Source organism: Bos indicus x Bos taurus, chromosome 11 (genome assembly GCF_003369695.1).
Source record: "Bos indicus x Bos taurus breed Angus x Brahman F1 hybrid chromosome 11, Bos_hybrid_MaternalHap_v2.0, whole genome shotgun sequence".
Classification (NCBI taxonomy): Eukaryota; Metazoa; Chordata; class Mammalia; order Artiodactyla; family Bovidae; genus Bos; species Bos indicus x Bos taurus.
In genome coordinates, this window is record NC_040086.1 from 97723306 (window position 1) to 97747252 (window position 23947).

At 54.8% G+C, this 23947-nt stretch overlaps 3 protein-coding genes across 5 annotated transcripts in view; all 3 read right to left on the minus strand.

Annotated features, from left to right (window-relative positions):
* Positions 1 to 1334: 1334 nt before the first annotated feature.
* PIP5KL1 (phosphatidylinositol-4-phosphate 5-kinase like 1) lies at positions 1335 to 11613 on the minus strand. Of its 2 annotated transcripts, XR_003513505.1 has the most exons (11): positions 11088 to 11613; positions 10060 to 10263; positions 8849 to 8899; positions 8491 to 8645; positions 8149 to 8273; positions 7135 to 7169; positions 6990 to 7045; positions 5647 to 5759; positions 5197 to 5350; positions 1845 to 2610; positions 1335 to 1515 (listed from the first exon to the last, which is right to left on the minus strand). XR_003513505.1 is itself a non-coding variant. In XM_027556375.1 (10 exons), exons 1-10 carry the CDS (start codon positions 11379 to 11381, stop codon positions 2343 to 2345), a joined length of 1455 nt encoding a protein of 484 aa, XP_027412176.1. In that variant the 5' UTR covers positions 11382 to 11613; the 3' UTR covers positions 1335 to 2342. The 2 variants fall into 2 exon arrangements, 1 of the variants encoding a protein (XP_027412176.1); XM_027556375.1 differs by having other exon boundaries at positions 1335 to 2610.
* A 2166-nt stretch (positions 11614 to 13779) lies between these two features.
* DPM2 (dolichyl-phosphate mannosyltransferase subunit 2, regulatory) lies at positions 13780 to 16922 on the minus strand. Its single transcript, XM_027556376.1, has 4 exons — positions 16811 to 16922; positions 16433 to 16522; positions 15547 to 15649; positions 13780 to 14402 (listed from the first exon to the last, which is right to left on the minus strand). Exons 1-4 carry the CDS (start codon positions 16811 to 16813, stop codon positions 14344 to 14346), a joined length of 255 nt encoding a protein of 84 aa, XP_027412177.1. The 5' UTR covers positions 16814 to 16922; the 3' UTR covers positions 13780 to 14343.
* A 3397-nt stretch (positions 16923 to 20319) lies between these two features.
* Positions 20320 to 23947, minus strand: part of FAM102A (family with sequence similarity 102 member A) — a 36039-nt gene continuing 32411 nt past the window's right edge. For both annotated transcript variants that reach the window (XM_027556378.1, XM_027556379.1), the window contains exon 11: positions 20320 to 23114. In XM_027556378.1, the coding sequence (XP_027412179.1) occupies positions 23069 to 23114 (46 nt within the window). In that variant the 3' untranslated portion in view covers positions 20320 to 23068. The remainder of the gene's footprint in view (positions 23115 to 23947) is intronic.

Here is a 23947-nt window from a genome sequence, read left to right on the forward strand (position 1 = left end):
CGCCTCAGGTGAAGCTCTTCTGTTCAACCCTGCAAAAGTCCTGTCTCCTCACCCTGATCTGTGAGGCCCTGCATACTCTGAACTCCTGCCTCCTTCCTAATCGCTGTCCACCCACCCTGACTGCCGTTTCAATCTCCAATTGCATTGAACTTGTTCCTACCTCAGGACCTTTGCACTTGGTGTATCCTCAACCTGGACTTCTGTATTCACATGGCCAGCTCTTTCTAGTCATTCAGCTCAAATATCACCTCCTTAGAAGGCCCTTGTCAACCCCTCTGATACCACACCCCCATCCCTCTTGTCCCAACTGGATTCATTTTTTTCAGAGGACTTGTCACACTCTGAAATAACACTGTGTATTAATTCATTGTCTTGTTTATGGTCCACCTGCCCACTAGCCTCTAATCTCTGTGTGGGCAGCCAGGCCAGTCATGTTCTGAGAGCATTTCCAACACCGGCACCGTGTCCAGCACACACACAGCGCTAGATAATGTGTTGCTTGAGCCAGTTAGAAGAGCCAGGAGTCCTGTGCCTCGTGAGACCTTAGACGGGCCACTTCCTTTCAGGCCCTGTTTCCTGCCGTGCTGCCCTTCCACCAGAGTTTCCACGACCCACCCACCTTCCTAGTGATGACCTTAACGCAGTCTGTGTCTCAACTTCCTGCTGAGCCAGAATGAGAAGTGCTCCGTGGTTTGTGCCGGCTCAGAAAAGTTGAGTAATCACCCAGGGTCACCCAAACAGCAAGGGATGACGTCAATTACGTATATATTCCAGGAGCCCCCGCTCCAGCCCTGCAGCCTAAGATTTCCTTTTCCTCTCCCTTCCCCCACCAGCCGTCTTTCCTTGTTTTCTGTTATGGCCAATGCAATGGCAGCGTTGAGTCACTGAGTGACTTTCCCAAGGTCTGGAATCATCCGGCCCCAGGGACCAGCGATTGGCCCACAAAGCTCCCCCCACCACCACACTGTCACCCCACCCTCAAACTCCGACCGCAGTGAAATAGTTCTTTCTCTCAAATGCCAAGCTCTCTCTTACCCCAGATCTTTGCTTTGTCCTTAGCTTGGGACACACCCCCATCCCCCTGCCACTGCCAGAGCTGCATCTGATTCTTCTGGTCTCTGTTTAGAGGTTAGAGCCCCCCTTCCCATCAAATAACTAGATAGGGGCTCCTTCCCTAAGCGCCATGGCCCCATGTTGCTTCACGAGGCTTTGTCACACACGTGGCTTTTGTCACTGTTCCCCCCCACACACACTGTGAGTTCTTCAGAGGAAGAATCTCTGCATTTCGCTCCACCCGAGGTCCCCATTCCCCCGGCAGAGGGCCTGTCACATAGCAGGTGCTCAATAAATATTTAATGAGTTAAATATTTCCATTTGCAAAATTAGACCACTGAGGCACAGAGAGGTTTAGCACCTTTTCCTGGTCACACAGCCAGGCCACAGAGAAGCTCTAGAGGAAGGGCTCCTTTGGGCATGGTCGAACTGGACTGGGGTCAGAGGTAGGGCTGAAGTTTCCTGGAGGAGGGAGAAGGAATGATCAGGGGCTATGCAGGCAATTTCCTTCTCTGCTCCGGTGATGTCTGTGCGTCCAGGTCCCTCAGACTGACCACCAACCTCTGCTCCCATTTCACAGGTGATTAAAGTGACTCCCAGAGGAGGGCAGAACTTACTCAAGATCAATAATGGACCCCAGTCTAATGTTACCTAGAGCTGAAGCACCCCCCCCAATGCCCCACTTCTTTCCACCTGTGCAGGATATAGGGGGCCCACCCCAGAGGGAGGCCAGTAGGTCCTGCTTGAGCCTGGGTTGGGGGCGGAGCGGGTATTGGGACTCATCCACTTACCCGTGCATGAGTCCCTTAAAGTCTTTGGGCCTCAGTTTCCCCATCTGGACGACGAAGAGGCTGGACTTGGAGGTTTCAGCCACCCGCTTCCCCAGTGAGGACAGGACTGTGGGAGCTGATCAATAAGAATACAGCTCCTGAGTTCAAAAGGCATAGTTGAGTCCTGGTTCTCGCATTTATTGCTGAATGATTTTGCTCAGTCCCTTCACCCCCTGAGCCTTCATTTCATGGTCTGTAAAAAAGAATAATAGCTTTTTTTTTTCTTTCTTTTTTTGAGGATTAAATAATCTCACGTTAGGGGAGTCCCTGGCACAATCAGGCACAACATTCCCCAGCAAAATGAGTTCATAATATTAGTTAGGGGATGTCGCCCTCTGGAGGCCAACCGGAGGAATGGCAGGCGAGGGGAGCCCGACCCGCTGCCCGGGGCCAGGCTGGAACCCGCGTTCCCGGCGTGGTCCCATTTGTCCAGACGGGGAGAGAGCGGCTGGGCGCCGGTCACTCGGTGTGCGCCTCCACCCACTGGCAGAGGCGACGGGCGTAGCAAGCCGGGCTGACGGTTGAGAAGGTCCGGCCTGGGTAGCGCAGCGTCTTCCACAGTTGCTCCAGCCGCTTGCGGAGCCCGTAGACCGTGGTGAGGTCCACCAGGCCTAGGAAATAGCGATGCTCCGGCCCGTCCACGATGTGTAGGGCGTTGGGGGCGTCGGGCAGCAGCCGCCGGTTCTGGGCTCCCGACTCCTCGGCGCTCTGCGCCCCTCGTATAGACCTGGGGGCCGACAGGGGGGTGAGGTAACTGTCTCCTCCGAGGACCCCCAGTCAATGGACCCTGTCAGCCTGGGCCAGACTGCCCCTGGGTCATCCCCACCCATCCTGTGTGCCCTGGCCTGATGTCAGATAAACTGGGCGGCTGAATGAATTGCAATTGACAGGCTAAAAGCTGAGCTGCATGCTCTGCAGCCACCAGCTAGCCACGTATGGCCCCAGATGCGTGGTTAGTGTAAAATACATACTGAAAAAAAAGGAAAAAAAATATTGAATTTCCAAGATAGTATGAGAAAAAGAATGTAAGATATAAATGTTTACATTGATTAGATGATGCAAGGATCAAAGTTTGGATGTATGAAGTAAGGGAAATATGCTATTAAAATTATTTTTACCTATTTCTTTTTATTTATTAAGATTTTTTAAAGTCTTTGTTGAATTTGTTACATTATTGCTTTTTGTTTAAAGGCATGTGGAATCTTAGTTCCCCCACCAGGTATCGAACCTGCACTCCCTGAATTAGAAGGCAAAGTCTTAACCACTGGACTGCCAGGGAAGTCCCTCTTTTTACTCTTTAAAATGAGGCTACTAGAACATTTAAAACTACCTGTGTGGCTAGTATTAACTTTCTACTGGATAGCGCTGATATCCAGCACTTGGGTCACACAGACTCTGGCTCTACATTTAAGTACCACATCACTTTGGGTAAGTCCCATATTTGGGTGGGCTTCCCTGATGGCCCAAACAGTAAAGAATTTGCCTGCAATGCAGGAGATACGGGTTCGATTTCTGGGTCAGGAAGATCCCCTGGAAGGAAATGGTAACCCACTCCAGTATCCTTGCCTGGAAAATTTCATGGACAGAGGAGCCAGGCGGGCTACAGTCCATGGGGTTGCAAAGAGTCAGACAGTTTGAGCGTGCACACACCACACCATACACAGGTATTTCCAAAACTGCTGTTCGGGGTCGTCCAACCCTGAACGTTTTAGAGTGGCAGAGTTGAAACCCTGCAGAAAAAGGTCCAACCCAAGTTTGCAGATGTGTGTCTTTTTGCCCCAAATTGTATTCCAAATCAGAAGATCCCTCTGGCGGGGGCCCACAATCCAAGCCAGAGAAGGCTCAATTCCCTAACTTTGTCCTCTTGTGATGGTGCAACTTGGAGAGTAGGGGGTCAGGGGGTCACTGGGGGTTTTATTCCTGCCCTGCCCAGGTCTTGGGGGGAAATAAGCCAATCAAAGAAAGCTCCCTTCCACCCCAGGCACCAACCAATCCGAACAGAGTGGTCTGGGAGCCTGGACAGAATACTGGTACTTTCTGCAGTGGCAGGGTTAACCTGGGGATGGTAGGTTCTGAATGAGGGGCTCAGAACTGGGTGGAAGCAGGGCTATGGCCATTTACCAGCCAGCTTGGAAAACTTCAATAGAATAACAACCACTGTATGCAAACTTGGGTTTACTCTAGCTTGGATAGGCAGACTTGGGGGAATCTGTATCCCATGGTGGGCATTCCACTACCTGATCAGGATGTGTCCACCAAGCCACAGGTTTCATGGGGAGCCATTACCTTGGGTTGTGCCCAAGATCACCCATTGGAAGGTCTTCCTCCAAAGAGTGGGGCTGGAGGCTGGGTGAGTGGACATCACTTTACATTTGTCCACCCAACAAATCAATGAACTTATTTCCTTTCTTATTTCCAAGAAGGGCCTATCTTAATGCCTAAATATTTCTGAAAAGCGAAAGTGAAAGTGTTAGTAGCTCAGTCGTGTCCGACTCTTTTCGACCCCATGGACTGCAGGCTACTAGCTTCCTTTGTCCATGGGATTCTCCAGGCAAGAGTACTGGAGTGGGGTGCCACGCCCTTTTCCAGGGGATCTTCCCAGGCCAGGGATTGAATCCAGCTCTCCTGCACTGCAAGCAGATTCTTTACCACCAAACTGCCAGGGTAGCCCTGAGTAATTCTGTTCAACTACAAAAGTGGGCCTTGGAGGACTGAAAGCCAAGTAACTAACCAAGTACTAACATGAATCCTCAAAAGTCATTCTACAATTTCATTTCCTCCCTCTGAGGCTCAGTTTTCACATCTCTAAAATGGGAATGAACCCATCCTCTCAAAACCAAAACCTCATTGTCAGCATGCGAGATTGATTGCATGCAGAGGAAGGCACCATGATGATGGTGCCAGAGGCGATGACTTCAGGGTCCTCGAAGTGGAGTGACCAGGTCAGGGGGCAAGGGCTCTTTCTAAGGCAAAAGTGAAGTAGGTCTGAAATCGTCAATGACTCCACATCCCCTTCTGGAAAATGGGCAGATTCTTCAACACTGAAGCCCTCATCCAACTGGATCTCACCTGGTCTTTCCCCTGCTGTGATCCACCTGTGCCCACTATCCCTGCTGGCCAGGCTTCTCCAGCTCTCCACTCCCCTCCTCCGCCCCCCCCACCCCACCCCCCCCCACACACACGTACACACAAACACACAAATGCTGCACTTTCCAGTCTTTGAACCTTTGCCTGTGTTGTTTCTCCCACCACACCATCTGTCTTTTCCATGCTCTCATCACCTCATTCTTGCTGTTGCCTCTAGGGGGCCCACCTGGCTGTGCGGAAGATAAGGCTACTGCCTGGACCCCTCTCATCCTCATGAAGACGCTGGAAGGCCATCAGAAGGCTGTAATCCAGTACGTTGAGCTCTCGGAGGAAGGCGGTGTCCAATTCCATCTGGCGGAGGAACCAGCTCCTCTGGGGCCCTGCCGGAGCATCAGTGCCCCAACCTGAGTGCTCATCGGGTGCCGGGCAAGGTGCTGCGGGCTCCACACGCACCTGCCCCGGGAGGGCAGGAGACATTACTGTCCCAATTCACAGATGGGCAAACTCATCTGTAATTTGCCTTGGTCACCTAGCTAGAGAGTCACGGAGCTAGGATTCTCCACTTGACTCCAGAATCTAGGCTGTTAATGACTCGGGCAGAGGATAATGCCAAGGACACCCTTCTAACTTCACCCTAAACAGAGGAAGAGCAGGCAGTGACTGCTCTATGGCTCACCCAGATTGATGGTCTTGCCCTGAAAGTTGAGGTCTTTCAGCACCAGAACAAGGACGCTGCCCTCAGGGGCGGGCTCCACCCAACGGCTCACCTCGCAGCCCTTGATGTCATACCTGGAGGTGAGGGGTTGGGGAGACAGAAAGTGAAAGTGAAAGTCGCTCAGTCGTGTCTGACTCTGCGACCACATGGACTGTCCATGGAATTCTCCAGGCCAGAATACTGGAGTGGGTAGCCTTTCCCATCTCCAGGGGATCTTCCCAACTCAGGGATTGAACCCAGGTCTCCCGCATTGCAGGTGGATTCTTTACCAGCTGAGCTACAAGACAGAATTCCACTTTATACGGACTTGAGACACATGGAAAAGCTCACAAGGTAATAAGAAACAAGAGCAGCCACAGGGGGACTGTTCAGATTCTCAGCACAACCCCAGTCCATTATCGTTCCCTTGTTAGAGATGAAGAAAAAACCTCAGAGAGGTTTTTCAATTTGCCCAAGACCACACAGTGACTAAAGGGCAGAGCAGGGATTCCAACTCAGGCTGAACACCAGTCCAGCCTTTCCCCCTACCTGTGCCTGCCTCTTGGTACCTTGTCATCCTTGGGGTATCTGACAGAGTGGGCCCACACTACTCGCAGAACCACAAGGGCCTGTGGGAGGTCTGCAGCCCCTGCGGGAGCACCAATATGGAGCTCTGGTGGCAGAGGAGGGGGTACTAGGAGGCTCAGAGGGCCGCGTCCAATCAGAGGCTGGGTTTGAATCCCTGCTTCTAGCACAGTTGCTGCTGCCGCTAAGTCACTTCTAAGTCACTTCAGTCGTGTCCGACTCTGTGTGACCCCAGAGACGGCAGCCCACCAGGCTCCACCATCCCTGGGATTCTCCAGGCAAGAACACTGGAGTGGGTTGCCACTTCCTTCTCCAATGCATGAAAGTGAAAAGTGAAAGTGAAGTCGCTCAGTTGTGTCCGACTCTTAGCGACCCCATGGATTGCAGCCTACCAGGCTTCTCGGTCCATAGGATTTTCCAGGCAAGAGTACTGGAGTGGTGTGCCATTGCCTTCTCCATCTAGCACAGTAGCTATGTAGATTTCCCCTCCTCGATTTCTCATCCACAAAATGGGGATGATAAGGACACCTACTCCTCAGAGATATTCTGGGAAGGAAGATGATGAATGCAAATGACTCAACACAGCACCCATTGCCTCTTGAGCGCTCAAGAGACGTTGGTCGTGGGGATCACGGTCTCGGACCCGTCAAGAAATCTTGGGATCGATCTTTCGCTGTCTATCCCATGAGTGTGGGCGCTTCATGTGGTACATTCTGGGCGGGGCTGGGAGGCCGACTCACCTCTCAGAGATGCGGCCGGCGGGATAGAAGACGCTCTGCATGACGATGAAGTATTTCTAGGGACGGGAGTACGGAGTGAGAGGAGACAGGGTCTCAGCCTCCCACCCTCCCTCCGGCCCGGTCCACTCGGCTCGGCCTCACCCACCTTCTTTCCCCGAGCCACCCGCAGACTGTGCACTCCTGGAAGGGGAGAGGGCGTCAGGTGAGGGGCGCAAACTCGGATAAGCCCCCCCGGGTACGTCCTGTCCAGTGCCAGTTTCAGGCCACGCCTCCTCTTCGAGATCTGCCGCATCCCAAGCCTCCAGGCCGCGCCCCCGGACCCCACCCTTCCCCAACTTGAGGCTGGTGTCCCGACTTGACCTGTTTCTAGATTTAACCCCAAATGGGGGGCTCGATGGTTAAGAATCTGCCTGCAATGCAGGGGACTTGGGTTCGAGCCGTGGGTCAGGAAGATCCCCTGGAGAAGGGAATGGCTACACACTCCAGTATTCTTGCCTGGAGAATTCCATGGACAGAGGAGATTGACGGGCTACCACCCATGGGGTCGCAGAGAGACACTACTGAGCGACTACTGCTAAGTCACTTCAGTCGTGTCCGACTCTGCGCGACCCCATAGACGGCAGCCCACCAGGCTCCCCCGTCCCTGGGATTCTCCAGGCAAGAACACTGGAGTGGGTTGCCGTTTCCTTCTCCAGTGCATGAAAGTGAAAAGTGAAAGTGAAGTCGTTCAGTCGTGTCCGACCCTCAGCGACCCCATGGACTGCAGCCTTCCAGGCTCCTCCGTCCATGGGATTTTCCAGGCAAGACTACTGGAATGGGGTGCCATTGACTTCTCCAACTGAGCGACTAACAGGCCCACAAATCTTCCTCCTGTCACTGTCCAATCCCAATCCCGCCCTCTTTGGGCCCCACCCAGGTCTTGGCCCCTCCCATCGGCCCCGCCCCCCTGTACATTGCTGTCTAGGACCCGCCTCCCCACTGGACTTGGCCCCAGCCTCTCTGTTGCCCAGTGCCCTCCACCCTGCTCGGACTCAGATCCCCTACGCTCCCCCCACTACTCCCGACCCTGGAACCTTCCCACTCTCCGACCCATCCCCTTCTCGCCCTCTCTCCTCACACCTCCCCGCTCCCTGCAGTCCCAGTCCCGGACAGGTCGTACCCAGCACCCGTGCGAGCAGTGAGTGTGGGTGTCGCTGCAGGTGATGCACGTAGCGGGGCAGGTGGGCGAGCAGCGCCTGCACCTCCCGGCTCCGCAGGGTCTTCAGGAAGAAGCGTTGGTCGTGGCTGAGGGGCGGGAGGGAGAGGTCACTGTCCAGGCCGGTCAGGAGCCGCCTCCCCACCGCCCGTCTGGCCTCCTGTCTCCACCCCTCTCCATCGGACCGCTATCTGGACCTGACCCAACTTAACTTGGCCATTCTCTCTCTCTTAAAGCGCACCTCTCCCCCGACCCACCGCCAGACACCACTCCCCCCACCATTCCCCACCCCTGCCACCAGCTCACGAGAGAAAGAAGCTGGCTTTGCTCTTGGAGGTGCTGAGGAACTGCAGGTAGGGGCGACTGGGACCCAGCGCGGCCTGGTAGTCCTCCTCGGCCAGCCCCAGGGAGCGCCTCAGTCGGGCGAAGACGGGGCCAGCCAAGGTGCCCAGCTCGAAGCCCTGCGAGGAGGAAGAACAGCCCCCGAGAGTGTCCCCCGGCGCCCAGGGGTGTGCAGTTGGCCCTCCCGCGGGAGGGTCAGGGTTAAGCACACCCTTTCTGCAAGACCCGGGGGTCAAGCCATCACTCCCACTGCAACTGATGGGGAAACGGAGGAGGAGAGCTGAACACATTCCCTCCCATGCAGCGGTCTTGGGCCTCCTACCTCATGAACCTGGGTCAGGACTTCAGAAAAATCCTCCTCCGTGGGCAGCCCCTGCAGCAAGGAGCAAAGCGGCCCAGGGCAAGTCTCAGCCGGCACTGCCAGCCCAGGGTCTCCCAGGGTCTGGCACCCGGCCTCACCCCCTTCCCCCCATTGTGGTTCCTCCAGCTGCTGGGGACTAATCCGGGTATGCCTGAGTTGAGCAGGGAGACGGCCAGCCCTCCCAGAGCTGGAGGGAAGAGTGAGCCGGGGCAGGTCCCAGGTGTGTCTTATTCACTGCTGAGTCCCCCACACCAGTCTCTGAGTTAGAGTCTGGCACATGTGCCTAGACACACGCTGGCCAAAGTGTTGCCGGATGCCCTCCCGGTAAAAGGGGGTGGCCTTGAAGTCTAGGGACCTGCCAGACTAAGCCTGGGAGGAGCAGGATCAGAGAAATCTTCCTGGAGGAGGTGCCCCCTAAGATGAAATGTGGGGGTAGTGAAGACGGGGAGCAAGGTGCTCATAGCAGGGGGAACAGCAGTGATGGCCACTGGGAAGAGGAGAGGCCGAGACTGAAGAGAATAAGGGAGGGGTAGACTGAGAATGAGGTTGGACAGATGGCCCTTGAGCTTGAGCCAGCAGGACGCTGAGACCATGCTGAGAATTGGGGAACCCTGCAAGATTTTCAGCAGGTGATGAGATTCAGAGGACTCCTGCATCTCCCTGGACCTCCAGGTCCCTGCACTAGGATGGGGTCACACTGCACATGTGTGCACACACACAAACGACACACATGCTCACCCGGGGCCATCCAGGTGCTGAGCTTGCAGTGGGCGACCCTTTCTGCTGAGCCAGCCTGGCCCTAGCCAGAGCTCTGGGGAGGATGGGCAGAGCTGGTAGGGTGGGGGTGGGGTCCCTTCTCAACAGAGACCAAGGAGTACAATCCCTCCCACCCATTATACAGATGGAGACACTGAGGCCTAAAGAGAGGCAGACACTCACCTAGATCACACATCCACCACATGGGTTCAAGGGCTTCCTCATACCCTCAACACACCTTGGGCTTTCTGGCTTCCTGGCCTCAGCCCAGAAATGTCCCTCCTTCCCTGCACCGAGTCCTGGCCTTCCTCCCCTTCTATCTGGCCTGCTCTGACCCCCAGCCCTGCATTTATTAGCAGGACGGGGCATCAGCCTGGTCTCGCTGTTAGTGGAGGTGCAGAGAACTGGCCACTCACCGTGGGCGGGTGGTCCATGGACACTTGAGTGGCAGCCCACAGCCCCGCCTGCATCAGGCACATCACCTGGTGCAGCTCGTGCCCCGGGCCGATCTCAAACAGTCCCAGGCGACACTGCTTGTCCCGCAGACGCCAGAGGAGGCCACGGTGGCCAGAGCTTGAAGCAGCTGCTCTGCGTCCAGCCTCTGGGGAGGGGGCCAGGATCTGTGGTGGGAGGCACCAGAAGCAGTCAGCATGGGGCAGCCAGCACCCCACAGGAGAATGACCCTGGTCTGAGTCCCACATCACTGTCAGCTCTCTCCTCATCTCTCTGCCTCAGTCCCCTTAGTTGTAAAATGCAGAAAAGGTTGGTACCCACCCGACGGCGTGTTGTGAGAGGACCGTGCCTGGCATTCAGTCAGCACTCATAGTGATGGTTCTTACTATCAGCGGGTGGAGCATTCGTTCCGCAGCCTCTCACTAGCTGTGTAACCTCAGGTAAATCACCTAACCTTTCTGCACCTCGCTTTCTAGTCTGTAAACTGAGAACTACATACAATACCTCCTTCGGGGCTGGTATTAACTGTTGTTACTGGTGAGTCTGAGCACCGTGCACAGGATCTCCTTATAGTAGGAGCTGTGATGTCAGTGATTAAGTCATCTATTCTATTCGTCTACTCCGAATTCCTCCAGTCCGGCCCGGCAGGTCTCCACGAAGCTGAGGTCACAGCTTCTGACCCATCCTCAGTAGGCACCCACCACGAGCCCAGCCCTAGCTGAGAGCTTGACCTCCTAACCGCCCTATGAAGGAGACGCTTTTATTATTGTCTCCATTTTACAATGAAGAAACCAAGCAAGTTCTAGTGGAAAACCCGCTGGACTCCCCACTTCAGACCAGCAGCCCCATGTGGGGCGTGTCCCAGTCCCGCCCAAGTGCAGGACCCCTTCTGGGTTTGGATGGGGATGTGTCCGCCCCTTACAGGGTGGGGAGACCCGGCCCCTGCTCTCCAACCCTTTCCTTTCCTGTCCTCTCTCGGGTCTGCACCTACCTCGCGGGGCCCCGGGCTCGGCGCGGCCATCGCCCCCGCAGCAGCTTCCCGGGCCCCGGCCGCGTCCCCGGCTACCGGGTAGCCCCGCAGCATGAGCCGGGCCCCGCCCCTCCTTCTGGATCGACCAATCGAGCGGTGCCGGTCACGGCTGCACCCAATCCGAAAGGGAGCCCCGGGGATTGCCTGCGGGTCCCGCCTCCGGGGCTGCAGCATCCTTCGGACAGCGGTCCAGGCGGGGCGGGGCCGCCGCGCGTTGGTTAGGGTCTCTGCGGCATGAAGACCCCCACCCCCCATTCCCTTCTGAGTGTGGGAGACTCAGATCTCCGGGAGTTCGGGAGGCCGATAACCTAAATCCAGTCCCGCCCACCCACTCTGGCATGAAAATCCCACAGACCGTATTTCGGGTAAGGAAACTGAGGTCCAGTGAGAAAAGTGACTACCTCCAGGTCACACAGGAAGTCAGGGACATGTATTCATTCAACAGTTTTTTGAACACTCACTATGGGCCAGGAGCAGTGTAGGCCGGGGTGTGTGGTGGGGCGGGGGGCGGGGGCGCTGGGGAGGGCAGATTTTAGGGTGAGAGGAACACAGCTGCCTGCGTGAGCTTTTAAAAGCATAAATCGGATGATGTCACTGTCGTGCTCAAAGCCTCCAGTGGCTTCCCAAGGCACTGAAACAGTCCAAACCTCCCAGTACGGCCCCAGGCCTGTCTGCCTACTCTTAAGACTCCTCTCAACTCACTCTCCTTGCACCTTCCACAGGGACTCTGGACCCTCTTTCAAACCTCCAGGCATTTGCAGGTGCTGTTCCTTCAGCCTGAAGTAGCCACCCCCGCCCCTGCCCCCACACACACCCGATTTGCTTTATTCCTTATCACCTTGCCCTACTCTGAGTGTCCCCGCCCCTCAGTCATGATCACATCACTTTTATTTTCTTCATCATGCTTAACACTGTCAGAGACTGTCTTGTTCATTTACTTATTACATCCCCCTTTCCCCCACCCACAGAGTGCAAGGAAGGGCAGGCTCCTTTCCTGGCTCAGTAACCTGGCACAAACTGGTGTTTGAGAAACTGGTATATGCTGAACCAGTGCAAGTAGGATGTACACAGAACCTCAGTGACTCCCAGGAAATGGAAGGCCAGTATGGCTGGAGGAGAGTTCAGAAGGGAGCACGGAGGCTCTTGTCAGCCATGGGAGGAGAGGGATGGGAACCCAGAGAAGCAATGTGTGAGAAAGATGCTCAGGAAAAGTAAAAAAGAAACTCAAATGTTTTCCAAAGGTAACTGGTTGTCATGCAGCTGGATTTGAGGGGGCCATTGTGCGGGAGTGGGGAGAGAAGTGAGGACACTTTTGGTGATTTAGGGCAGAGGATGCTGGCTTTGCATCAGGAAGGTGACTGGGGCGGGGGAGGAAATGGCAAGAATTGATAGGATTTGGGTCTGGTGGATGTGGGGTGGAAGAGGAAAGCCAAGGTCTGTGACATCTGATGGAGATGTCAGGGGGACAGCTGGCACACATCCAACACCTTTGGGCTCAGGAGAAAACTGGGCTGGAAGCAAGCCTGGGTGAGGATAAGGTCGCCCCTAAGAGTGTGGGGTGAAGAGGCCTGTGACTGAGTCCTGAGAAACCTACCCTCTCACGGCAGGAGAGGAGCATGAATATGATAGACAGAAGTAGGAGAATGTACCCGGGGTGGGGGTGGGGGATGGAATGTCACTGGCCAAATGTGGCAGGTCAAGGAACATGCCTCTGATGTAGACCAGACATCACTGGTGGTCTGAGTGCAGCCCTCCTGGAAAGCTGCCAAGCACAGTGGGAGGAGAGGAAACGCAGGGGGCAGAGGTGGATACCCTTTGGGGAAGTTTGGTTGTGAAGACAGGGAGAGACCTAGAGGGAGTTAATGAGTTGATGGAGGGTCCCTTATATGGAGCCTATAACACATTTATTTAACACTGGAGGACCATGTTGAGAAGCAGAGGCTGTTCCCCTGAGAGGGATCATCAGATAGCAGGCTCTTGCCACAGCGGTGGGAGAGGACAGGACCCAGAGTCCAGGAGGGCAGCTCCGCCTGGACTGGAGGTTGGGGAGGGGAATAGGTAAGGACAGGGCAGGTGTGCCTGCAGTTGGGCTCTTTCCTCTAATGAGGCAGGTGGGACACCTCTGCTAACTGGAGGAAGAGAGTGCCCAAGGAAGTGAGGGGTGGAGGCTCACACTGTGAATGGGAGAGCTGGCTGCCCAGAGGGGCACGGTGGGACTGCCAGGGGCTCGAGCTGAGGCCTGGACCAGTCAACTGGAACACAGTGGAAACAGCCCTGCTCTGGCTCACAGTGGCCCTCTGCTCAGAGCCACACTAATTTGGGCTGCTGAGTACGAGACAGATGATGGGCTTGGGCTTTTAGGGGTGTGAGGGTCCTTAATATACCAGTGCCCACTGGCTGGGCTGGCACAGTGGAGGCGAGGTAAAGGCTGATGTGACGTCTGGCAGATGGCCATGCCTCCAGACTGCCCCGCCGTGAGCTGCACCAGGCCAGATCCACACCAGTCCTGGCCCCTGCTTTGTCCTGTGTCCAGCACAGGGATAATCCAGGAGGTACCCAAGGCACCCTCGCTGCACAAACCAGTGTCTCCTGATCTGAGACCAATGCAGAGGCCAGCTCCCAGCCCCTGAGCACCTCGGGTCAGGGACGGCACTGAGACGAAGACAACGACGTTTATTGTTCAGCTCTCCCATCAGGCCAGCCCTGAGGCTGGGGGCTGGGCCTCCCTCTAGGCTCTCCAGGTCCAGAAATCCTTGTGGGGTCTGGGGCTATGTCAGACCTGGGAAGGTTGCCTTTGTGGAGGAGCAGGACATGTGGGGAGAGGTCACGTGATGTCCCAGAACCTGCCAAGTCCAACACCATCATGTGACAAGAAGGAAACTGAGGCAAGTGTAGAACCCAGCGGGAAAAATGAGAGGGAGTCAAGGTGAGGTGTGTGTGTATGTGGAGAGGGACCAGCACCTTGCAGGCCCTGAGCCAGAATGGGGGTGAGATGGAGACTTCCAGGTACTTCTCCTCCCTGGCTTCTGGAAGGAGGAGCAGGGGCCCTGGTCAGCCAGGGGTGAGTCCTGAACAGCTTCCATCCCACAGGGGTGTCTGCAGGGCAATCAGGCTTGACGGGGCCTCAGTGCCTGAATGGGTCCTGTGGGCACCCTTGTTGGGTCTGCCCTGGAGAAGAAGCAGAGACGGGGCCAGCAGCCTCATTCCTGCTGGGCCTTCACTGAGTCTTTTTGGTATCGTTCTGGTTCTTCAGCATCACGTAGGTGATGAATATACCTGGAATACACAGACCAAAAAAGGCAGCTAAGATCCTGGCTCAGGACTGCTGGAAGGTCAGAAAGTGAAGTGAAAGTCGCTCAGTTGTGTCTGACTCTTTGTGACCCCATGGGTTACACAGTCCATGGAATTCTCCAGGCCAGAATACTGGAGTGCTTCTCCAGGGGATCTTCCCAACCCAGGGATTGAACCCAGGTCTCCCACACTGCAGGCGGATTCTTTACCAGCTGAGTCACAAGGGGAGCCCAGGGAGGCCAGAGCAGGACCCAAGCATGGCAGTGACCCACACAGGGGGCCAAGCAGCTACCCAACCGCCCTCCAGGCCACGCCCTGGAGGCCATTTCCCTAATCGTTCATCAAGCTACACTTCTGCCTGCATTCATTCAACAAACATCAGCTGCTGCTGCTGCTGCTAAGTCACTTCAGTCGTGTCCGACTCTTAGTGACCCCATGGACTGCAGCCCACCAGGCTCCTCCATCCGTGGGATTTTCCAGGTAAGAGTACTGGAGTGCGGTGCCACTGCCTTCTCCGAAACATCAGCTGAGTGACTATCAAAGGCAATTTTCTGAGTTTAGTGTTTCTGATTCTACAGGGAATAAGATCTACCCAACTATCTACCTACTTACCCGACCACCTGTCCATCTACCTAACCACCCACCCACTCAGCATCCATCATCCACCCACCCCATCCTCCAGACACCTAATTGTTGATTTATCCAAACCACTTTCTTGAGCACCAACTCAGTGCCACAGCTTGTGCTTGGGGTGAGGGCATAAAAATGACAAAGCCACAGTCCCTGCCTCTATAAGGCCCACACGCTTACCCTGGGAGACAGAGATGCAGGGATCATGAACCAGGGTGACAAGGGGGTGAGAGGTGATGGAGGTGTGAGCAGAGCGGTGGTGGTGGTGGTGGAGGGAGCAAGAAAGAGGGAGACATCCCATTAGATTCCAGTGAGCCTGAGGCATTGGGAAGACTGACTGACAGCCCTGAAGAATGAACAGGGAAACCCCAGGACGTGAGCTGGGGGTAAGGAGCCTCAAGCAGATGTACAGTGAGTGATGAAGTGTAGCAGCATGTATGGGGTTGGGAGGGGGTCATGGGGTCCACAAGACACCCTGTCCAGGGTTGAGGGAACTTACCCACAAACAGGAGCAGCAGGAGGCCGGCGGCCAGTGGGATAGCAATGGCATAGGCTCGGGGCAGGAAATACTTGTGGATGACATGCTGACTGTCGATGAATGGCTGGCATCAAAGGCAGAGCTCTAGTGAGTGTTCCTCGCTCTGCTCAGCTCCCCAAGTCCAAACAGCCCACCTCCTCCATCTCAGGGGTTGACCCCATCAAAGCACTGCATTTGCTTTTCTCTAAGATGATAGCACTCTGGGTGCCTTGGTTTGTTCCCTTCCTTCAGTTATCTAATGGTTGTGTACTGGGCACTTGACTGGTGCTCGCCCAAAGTTGGGGCTAGGGACCTGGCAGGGAACAGAAGACAAAGGACTTGCCCTAAGGCCCTCACAGCTTAGCAGGGACAAAGCGGACATGAGGAATCCTCGAGTGATTCCCAACCAGGACTCCAAGGTTTTCTTTACTAACATTTGTCTCCAAAGGATACTGACTTCTGCAAGATTTTGCCCTCCAAACACACACTTCACTTTTAAAGCAGTAACCAAAAAAATTTCCCACGGGGAAAAAAAAATGCTAAACACTCTCACAAAATCCACTGGGATTGTCATGCCCAAGCGCCCGCAGGATAACCAAGACTAGAACTCCCATCAAAAGCAAAGCAAATCAAGGACAGGACTTTGCAGTGGAGTGGTTAAGGATTCCACCCCGAGCCTTCCCTTGAGCTTCTGCTTCCTCGTCTATAAAATAGGGACACCTGTTACCATCTTCCTCATAGTGCTGTCCTGGAGCTTTCGTGAGATATGCAGTGACAGCACCTAGCACAGTGCCTGCTAAAATGATGTGAGGAGTTGGCTTCGAGATCCAGGGATGGGAGGTAAGAGAGGGCGGGGAAGCGCACATACCAAGAGAATTACCCAGGCGGTGTAATAAGTGAAGATGATCAGGCTAAGGGCGACGAGGCCGAGGCCCACCACTTGGTCTGTTCCCGTGGCCTGCAGAAAAGGGAGGATTCAACTGAGGAAAAGATCCTCCATTTGGGAAGGAGGGGGTAGTCGTTGCGGCCCGATCACGTCCATTTACTCAGCTGACTATATGTGACGTGGCTGACTAGGTATCTTTTCTAGGTCGGGAGAGAGAGTACCGGGCCAAAGTCTATCACTCGTACGATGAGACGGCAGGAGAACGATACCGGCTCCGAGTGCTCAAGCCCCAGCTCCTGAGCAGACGCAGGACCCCACCCTCCAGACGCCCCCTTTGCCGACATTCGGCCTCACGCTCACCATTTCCCTGGCGCTTCAGGTACTGGAGACGCAAGCCCCATCTGGTTCCGGATCCGGGCCCTTCCGGCCTTGGGCCGCGGGGCACGCCGGGAGTCGTAGTCCTCAGGCTGGACCGGGACCGCGTCGCCGGAGACGGGCGGGCACCGCCTCCTCTTTGCATGTCGGGAAATGTAGTTTCTCGAGGACATTCTGTGACGCGTTCCCGAATCTCTGGGCAGTGAGATCGAATTGAGGAACCTAGACTGGCTTGGCCCTTGTGGGCTCGGTCCTGTCGAACTCGCCCGAGAAAAAAAAAAAAGCCCATATCTCAATATCCCAGAGTCCTAAAGCCAGAACAGAATAGGGGTGAGTGGTCAGAAGTCCCGTGTTTCAGGTGGGGAAAAGGAGGCTCAAGAGAGGGGCGAGAACTTTTCAGATCACAGTCTGAGTCAGTGGTGTATAGCTGACTCCAGCACCCGAGGGCGCTACTTCCTGGTCCCGAGGCCCGAACGTGTCTGTTGAGGGTAAGGTAAAAAGTTCAAGGACCGGCCTAGGGTGGGAGGAGAAGGAGGAGCCGGAGTCCCTTCCTCTGTGCTTCACAGCCCCAAGTGCATCACCAGGAAGACGCTTGTCACTGCGTTTCTGTTTTTTAAATTTTATTTACTTTTGGCTGCGCTGGGTCTTCGTTACTGCGAGGGCTTTTCTCTAGTTGCTGTACAGAGCCTTTTATTGCCGTGGCTTCTTCGTTGCAGAGCACGGGCTCTGGGGCATGCGGGCTTCCGTAGCTGCGACTCGCAGGTTCTATGAGCACAGACTCTACTTGTGGTGCACAGGGCTTAGCTGCTCCGCAGCATGTGGGGGCCTCCTGGATCAGGGATCCAACCATGTCTCTTGCACTGGCAGGTGGATTCTTTACCAGTGAGCCACCAGGGAAGCCCCATCACTGCGTTTTAATTATCTGATTTACTTGTTGACCTGGCCCACTTGACTGTGAGCCCCCTGAGGATAGGGTCTGTATCCCCAGTGCCCAGAATGAGGCTTGGCACAACTGGGAGCTTTGAATCAGTCAACCAGTTTTAAGATTTTGGTGACTTCTGCAGTGCTACAGAGAATAGCATCTGGCAATGCCAGGCTCTCCCTGCGCTGTCTTCACTTGGAGGGGAGGGGGGCTGCTGCTGCTAAGTCACTTCAGTCATGTCTGACTCTGTGCAACCCCATAGACGACAGCCCACCAGGCTCCCCCGTCCCTGGGATTCTCCAGGCAAGAACACTGGAGTGGGTTGCCATTTCCTTCTCCAATGCATGAAAGTGAAAAGTGAAAGTGAAGTCACTCAGTCGTGTCTGACTGTTCAGGACCCCATGGACGGCAGCCCACCAGGCTCCTCCATCCATGGGATTTTCCAGGCAAGAGTACTGGAGTGGGGTGCCATTGCCTTCTCCTGGGGAGGGGGGCAGGGCCATGCAAAGATGGGGTCTGAACCAGTCATGGCTTGCTCCTGCTGGCAGCATCTGTCTGCTTGGGTTGTCTGAGCCCATCGCAAAGCTGAGAGGAACATTTTCCCCCCATCATTTATTTTATATACTGATTTTTCACTTAGCATGGAAAAAAAAAGTGAAAGTTGTCCTTAGTCATGTCTGATTCTCTGCAACCTCATAGACTGGTTCCAGATAGTGAAAGGAGTAGGTATATTGTCACCCTGCTTATTTAACTTCTATGCAGAGTACATCATGAGAAACGCTGGGCTGGAGGAAGCACAAGCTGGAATCAAGATTGCTGGGAGAAAATCAATAACCTCAGATATGCAGATAACACCACCCTTATGGCAGAAAGCAAAGAACTAAAGAGCCTCTTGATGAAAGTGAGAGAGGAGAGTGAAAAAGTTGGCTTAAAACTCAACATTCAGAAAACTAAGATCATGGCATCTGGTCCCATCACTTCGTGGCAAATAGATGGGGAAACAGTGGAAACAATGACAGACTTTTTTGGGGCTCCAAAATCACTGCAGATGGTGACTACAGCCATGAAATTAAAAGACGCTTACTCCTTGGAAGGAAAGTTATGACCAACCTAGAGAGCATATTAAAAAGCAGAGACATTACTTTGCCAACAAAGGTCCGTCTAGTCAAGGCTATGGTTTTTCCAGTGGTCATGTATGGATGTGAGAGTTGGACTATAAAGAAAGCTGACACCCAAGAATTGATGCTTTTGAAGTGTGGTGTTGGAGAAGACTCTTGGGAGTCCCTTGGATTGCAAGGAGATCCAACCAGTCCATTCTAAAGGAATTCAGTCCTGAATATTCAGTGAAAGGACTGATGCTGAAGCTGAAACTCCAATACTTTGGCCACCTGATGCGAAGAACTGACTCATTAGAAAAGACCCTGATGCTGGGAATGATTGAGGCAGAAGGGGACGACAGAGGATGAGACGGTTGGATGGCATCACCGACTCAGTGGACATGAGTTTGAGTAAACTCCAGGAGTTGGCAATGGACAGGGAGGTGTCTGGTGTGCTGCAGTCCATGGGGTCACAGAGTACGACTGAGCGACTGAACTAAACTGAACTGGACTGTAGCCCACCAGGGTCCTCTGTCAATGGAATTCTCCAGGCAAGAATCCACTCGCTTCTCCAGAGGATCTTCCTGACCTAGGGATTGAACAGATTCTTACCATCTGAGCCACCAGGAAAGCCCACTGAGCATTACTGTGTTCCAAAGGAGCAAACTTTTTTGGACCTTACAGCCCTATTCCTTCCCTGTCTCAGAATTGGGGCTCAGCCAGGAGCCAACTCATCCCTCCTCAGGTGTGCAAAAAACCGAGGAAGGGGCTGAGAATCAGCCTCCAGGATTTTCTGGGGTGTGAGCAGGCATTAGCGCTGAAAATGGGCGAGGATAATGCAGTGCTGGGGCCGAGACAAGGCCTGGTAGTCTAGTCCCTTCCAGCTTGTCCAGAGCCCTGAGGATTCCTGCCATTTCTGAGCTCATGACGGGCCCAGGGTGACTTGCCTTTCCCAAGAGCTTGGTGGCCATGTCAACTCTTCAGGAACTTGAGTCAAGGGCAGGGAGTGAGGTGGTCCAAGCCTGGAGACAGTGCTGGCCTGTGGCTTTGGGGAGGCTGGGAAAACTCTTTTAACGTCTCTCAGCGGGGGTGAGGCTCCCTAGGGAGGGCTGTATACCCACCTCCTAATTTGATCCACAATCCCACTTGCAGCTGCGAAAGCTGAGGCACAGTCATCAATCCTCAGGCGTGCTTGTTAGAGGCCACCCAACTCTGGGGAGGTTAGAACTTGGGCTCTGAGGTCAGAGCTGCCACCTTTTAAGTGTGAGGTTGGCAAGAAACTGCCCTTTCTGGGCCTACGTTTCCTCCCAATGAATGTGTAGTAGTAACAGTGATAATAATTGTAATGACTGCAGCCAGGACAACCAAGAACCCTGGCCACCGATGTCTCTCCCACCCCCAGAGTGTCATCTCGCTCCCTTCTGATGCCATCTGTGACCTGGGATTCAACTCAGTAAAACAAGCAAGAACCAACATGCCATAACAAAATCTGCAACATTTAATCCCCAACCCCCCCAACCAAGACACTGACACTAGGCTGATTTTCCCTTACAATGTTATTTTCTACAATAGAAGCTGGGACGGAGATACAAACACAGCCCACTGAATCAGGGGGTGGTGGTGGTAACATTCTGTTCGAAAGGAGGGGTGTTAAAAAAAAAAAAAAAAAGACCTCCCCTCCCCCCATCTCCCTGCTCACCTCCCGAAAGAGAGGAGACCATGGCATTCTCCATCTTGGCGGATCATGCCATGCGGTCAGTTTGTGGGGTGACCAGAAAACAAAAAACAAAAAAAAACGACCTAAAAATATTGTAGACTTTTCTTTAAACCTCCTAGTAAAAACATTAAACTGTCTTTCAAGAAGATTCCAAACTGCCATTGCATAGACCAATTCCTTTCCAAAAATATCTCTAATATATTCTGTCTGTTTCTAAATATAGGATTTTTAGTCCAGAGATGTGGGCACCTAATGGGAATTCACTGAGCTTGAGGGGACCAGAGGGTTGAAGAAAGGGCTTCCACGTGGGAATGAGGCTGGGGGTCCGGGGCTCCAGGCCTCCAGCTCCAGCCAGCATTGATTTGGTTGTGGCCGAATTCTGTTAATCCAGTTACCCTGGCCCAGGGCCTGGCATGGGAAGGTGCGGCAGGCTCTGTCTCCTTCTGGGATGACTGTCAAATTCAGACCTCGCCTAGGGTGGGGCTGGGGTTCCTGGTATGGGGAATTCTCCCCAACGGCACCAAAACCAGCTATCTTATGCCTGAAGCCCCCAGAATGTTGACTCAGACCTAAAAACACCCTGAATACATCGCCTCACTGGGCTGAGGTCATGCAGATACAGAAGGGAAGGACAGTGTTCCCCCATCTTCTAGGGGTCACTTCAACTGCAGACAGTGCGGCCAGCTCCCTTTTAAAGTGCCAGGTGTCTGTGGGGCAGGAAGGGACCTGCAGAGCTGACCAGAGCCTTCCCCAGCCAGAGCAAATGCTCCATCCTGCCTCGGTAGGCACCTTCTCACATTCATTTTCTAAAAGGGTTAGGGCATTAAAAACAACAACAGAAACCCTAGAAATGCTCTGGTCCCAATGCCAGGAGGTTCCAAGACCAAGTCCAATTCTTGCCAGTGGGGCAGAAGGCAAGGACCCCTCCCAGCCTGGGGAGGGCACCCCCCACCCCCACCCCAGATCCCCAGCCCTGCTGGGACCCAGCCAGCGGGTAGGGGGAGAACAGAAGCACCTCCCCTCGCCTGGGGGAGGAGAAAATACCAAACTGTGAACTCTAAAAAAGGAAAATGAAAGGGAGGAAGGAAAGAAAAAAGAAAAGAAAAAAAAAACAACCAGCAAAGAAAAGGAAAAAGGTATGGGGCTACGTAAACACCAGCCTGCTGGGTTTATACAAAATGAGTGGAAATTAGAGTGTCGGGGAGTCTGTCCAGAGACCGGTGGGCAGCCAGAACCCACCTTCAAGCAAGTAACGAGGACAAGGCCAGGGGAAAGTGCTGAGAGCAGAGGGTGTAGCGAGGGGTGGGGGCGGGGGCAGGGCCAGACTGCTCCCCACGGGAAAACCCCCTTAATGGACGGCCCCCCGCCGCCCTCCTTTGCCCAGAGAGGGCATGTTTTCAGAGGTTGGCTGAGGCTTTTCTGGCCAGGAAGCCAGCTCCGGGCCAGTCCAGCTACAGCCCATCTGCCTTTCCAGCATCGGCCCTGGCCTGGGCCAGCTGAGCCTGAGGGGAGAGAAAGGGCGCTTGGCTTGGCAAACCCAGCCCAGCCGGGCTGCTGACCTCCAGGGCCTTGGGAGGCACCCTTCCTGGCTTCATTAACGGAAGCCAGCTGCCCAGGACCCAGCCCCGGGCAGAGGGGAACCGCAGCTCAGGCTCAGATCTTTCTCAGCAGGGGGCTCAGGCCTGAACTGGAGCCAACTGGAAAGGGCAGGGAGGGGCAGGGGCAGTGCCACGTTCCAGCCGGGCTGTGAGGGCTGGGCTGCTGACTGCACGGCAGGCAGGGCCCAGGGATCCTTGGGAAGGGCTCAGTGGACGGGCAGGCAAGGGCCAGGGTGCTGTGCTGGAAACAAGCATGTGCAAAGTGCAGGCTGCCAGGGCAGCAGGAGAACATTCGCTGCGGGGAAGGGGGGTCTCAATCTGGAGCGCGGGTGGGGTTTGAGGTCTTGGTTTCCGGGAGGAGGCCGCCAGCAGGTCCCCCGGGACGCAGGGGAGGGACAGCTGAAGCACTAAGCAGTCAGAGGGCCATGGTGGCAGGATTCCGGGGGGTGAACTGCCCCCCCAAGGACAAGGGGGCAATGGAGCGAGGCCCTGCCAGGGCTGAGCCAGCGCTCCTGGAGTGAATGGGGACACAGGACAAGAGGCCCCTCGGCCACCAGCCTCCCTGCATGTGCAGGAACTGCTGAATGTCCTCGCCGAGGGCCCAGGTGGGTCTCAGAGGGGCAGTGCCCGCCATGGGTCTCTGCCCACCTGCTTCACGGGCCCATGTGTCCTGCCCTCTAGTGGTTCAGGGGAGAATATTCACAGTGGTGCCCGGGGCCCTTGTGGGCCATGAGCGTCCCAGCATAGATGGGAGGTCAATGGAATGATGCTTTGGGGCTGGAATGCATGGAGGAGGCACAGATGAGAGGCAGCGCAGATGGTGATCCGAAGGGGAAGGTCCCTTGTGGAATGACGTGGGTCTGGATGCCCGTGAAGGCAGGGCCCTTCTCCAGCCGGGGCACCTGCTCCTCAATGGCTTTCAATCACGACTGGCTCGTAGACCCCAGAGGAGACCCTGTGGGGAGAAACAGGTCAGCTTGTCCTCCCTGATGGTCCTCTGGGCCAGCCCTGGGAGGTACTTCACAAGCACTGTTAACTGGCCCCATTTTGCAGAGAGAAATTGAGTCTCAGAGGAGTCACCTGCCCAGGGTAACACAGATGTTACATACCTGAGCCTGTGGGATCACAGAGCTTGCACAGACCATGCCCAAGGCCCCCTGGGTACCAGCAGCTCACATGCTGGGGTGTGCTGTGCCCATCCTCACAGCAATTCAGGCAGAGAGGATCTGCAGCAAGCCCCACTTGACAGATAAAGAAACTGAAGTTCAGAGAGATTACGGGGCTTGCCGAAAGTACAGCAGGAGGTCGGGAAGCTTGATCAGCTCTTCTCCCCACCAAGGCCAGGCCCACTGGCAGGGCTGTAGTCATTTGGGGCGCAGTATACAGCTCTGCAATGACCTTGCTCAATCTCAGTTTCCTCATCCTCAGAGGGGGCTGGAGAGGGATGTCACAAAGCCCTAAGAAGTGCCCTCTGTTTTCTTTTTGCCCACCCCACTAAGGACAGCCTGCTACTGCTGCTGCTAAGTCGCTTCAGTCCTGTCCAACTCTGTGCGACCCCATAGACGGCAGCCCACCAGGCTCCCCCGTCCCTGGGATTCTCAAGGCAAGAACACTGGAGTGGGTTGCCATTTCCTTCTCCAATGCATGAGAGTGAAAAGTGAAAGTGAAGTCACTGTTGTGTCCGACTCTGAGTGACCCCATGGACTGTAGCCCACCAGGGTCCTCCATCCATGGGATTTTCCAGGCAAGAGTACTGGAGTGGGGTGCCATTGCCTTGGCCACGCAAAG

Excerpts from the sequence above, each read along its gene's own strand:
- PIP5KL1 (XM_027556375.1), bottom strand. The coding sequence starts at position 11,381 with ATGGGGGGTGGGGGTCTTCATGCCGCAGAGACCCTAACCAACGCGCGG. Across the intron at positions 10,264-11,087 it reads CGAGCCCGGGGCCCCGCGAG|ATCCTGGCCCCCTCCCCAGA; the intron begins GTAGGTGCAGAC and ends CTCCCACCACAG. Across the intron at positions 8,900-10,059 it reads CCATGGACCACCCGCCCACG|GGGCTGCCCACGGAGGAGGA; the intron begins GTGAGTGGCCAG and ends TCCTTGCTGCAG.
- DPM2 (XM_027556376.1), bottom strand. Across the intron at positions 15,650-16,432 it reads CCGCCTGGGTAATTCTCTTG|CCATTCATCGACAGTCAGCA; the intron begins GTATGTGCGCTT and ends CTTTGATGCCAG. Across the intron at positions 14,403-15,546 it reads CCTGCTGCTCCTGTTTGTGG|GTATATTCATCACCTACGTG; the intron begins GTAAGTTCCCTC and ends TGTGTATTCCAG.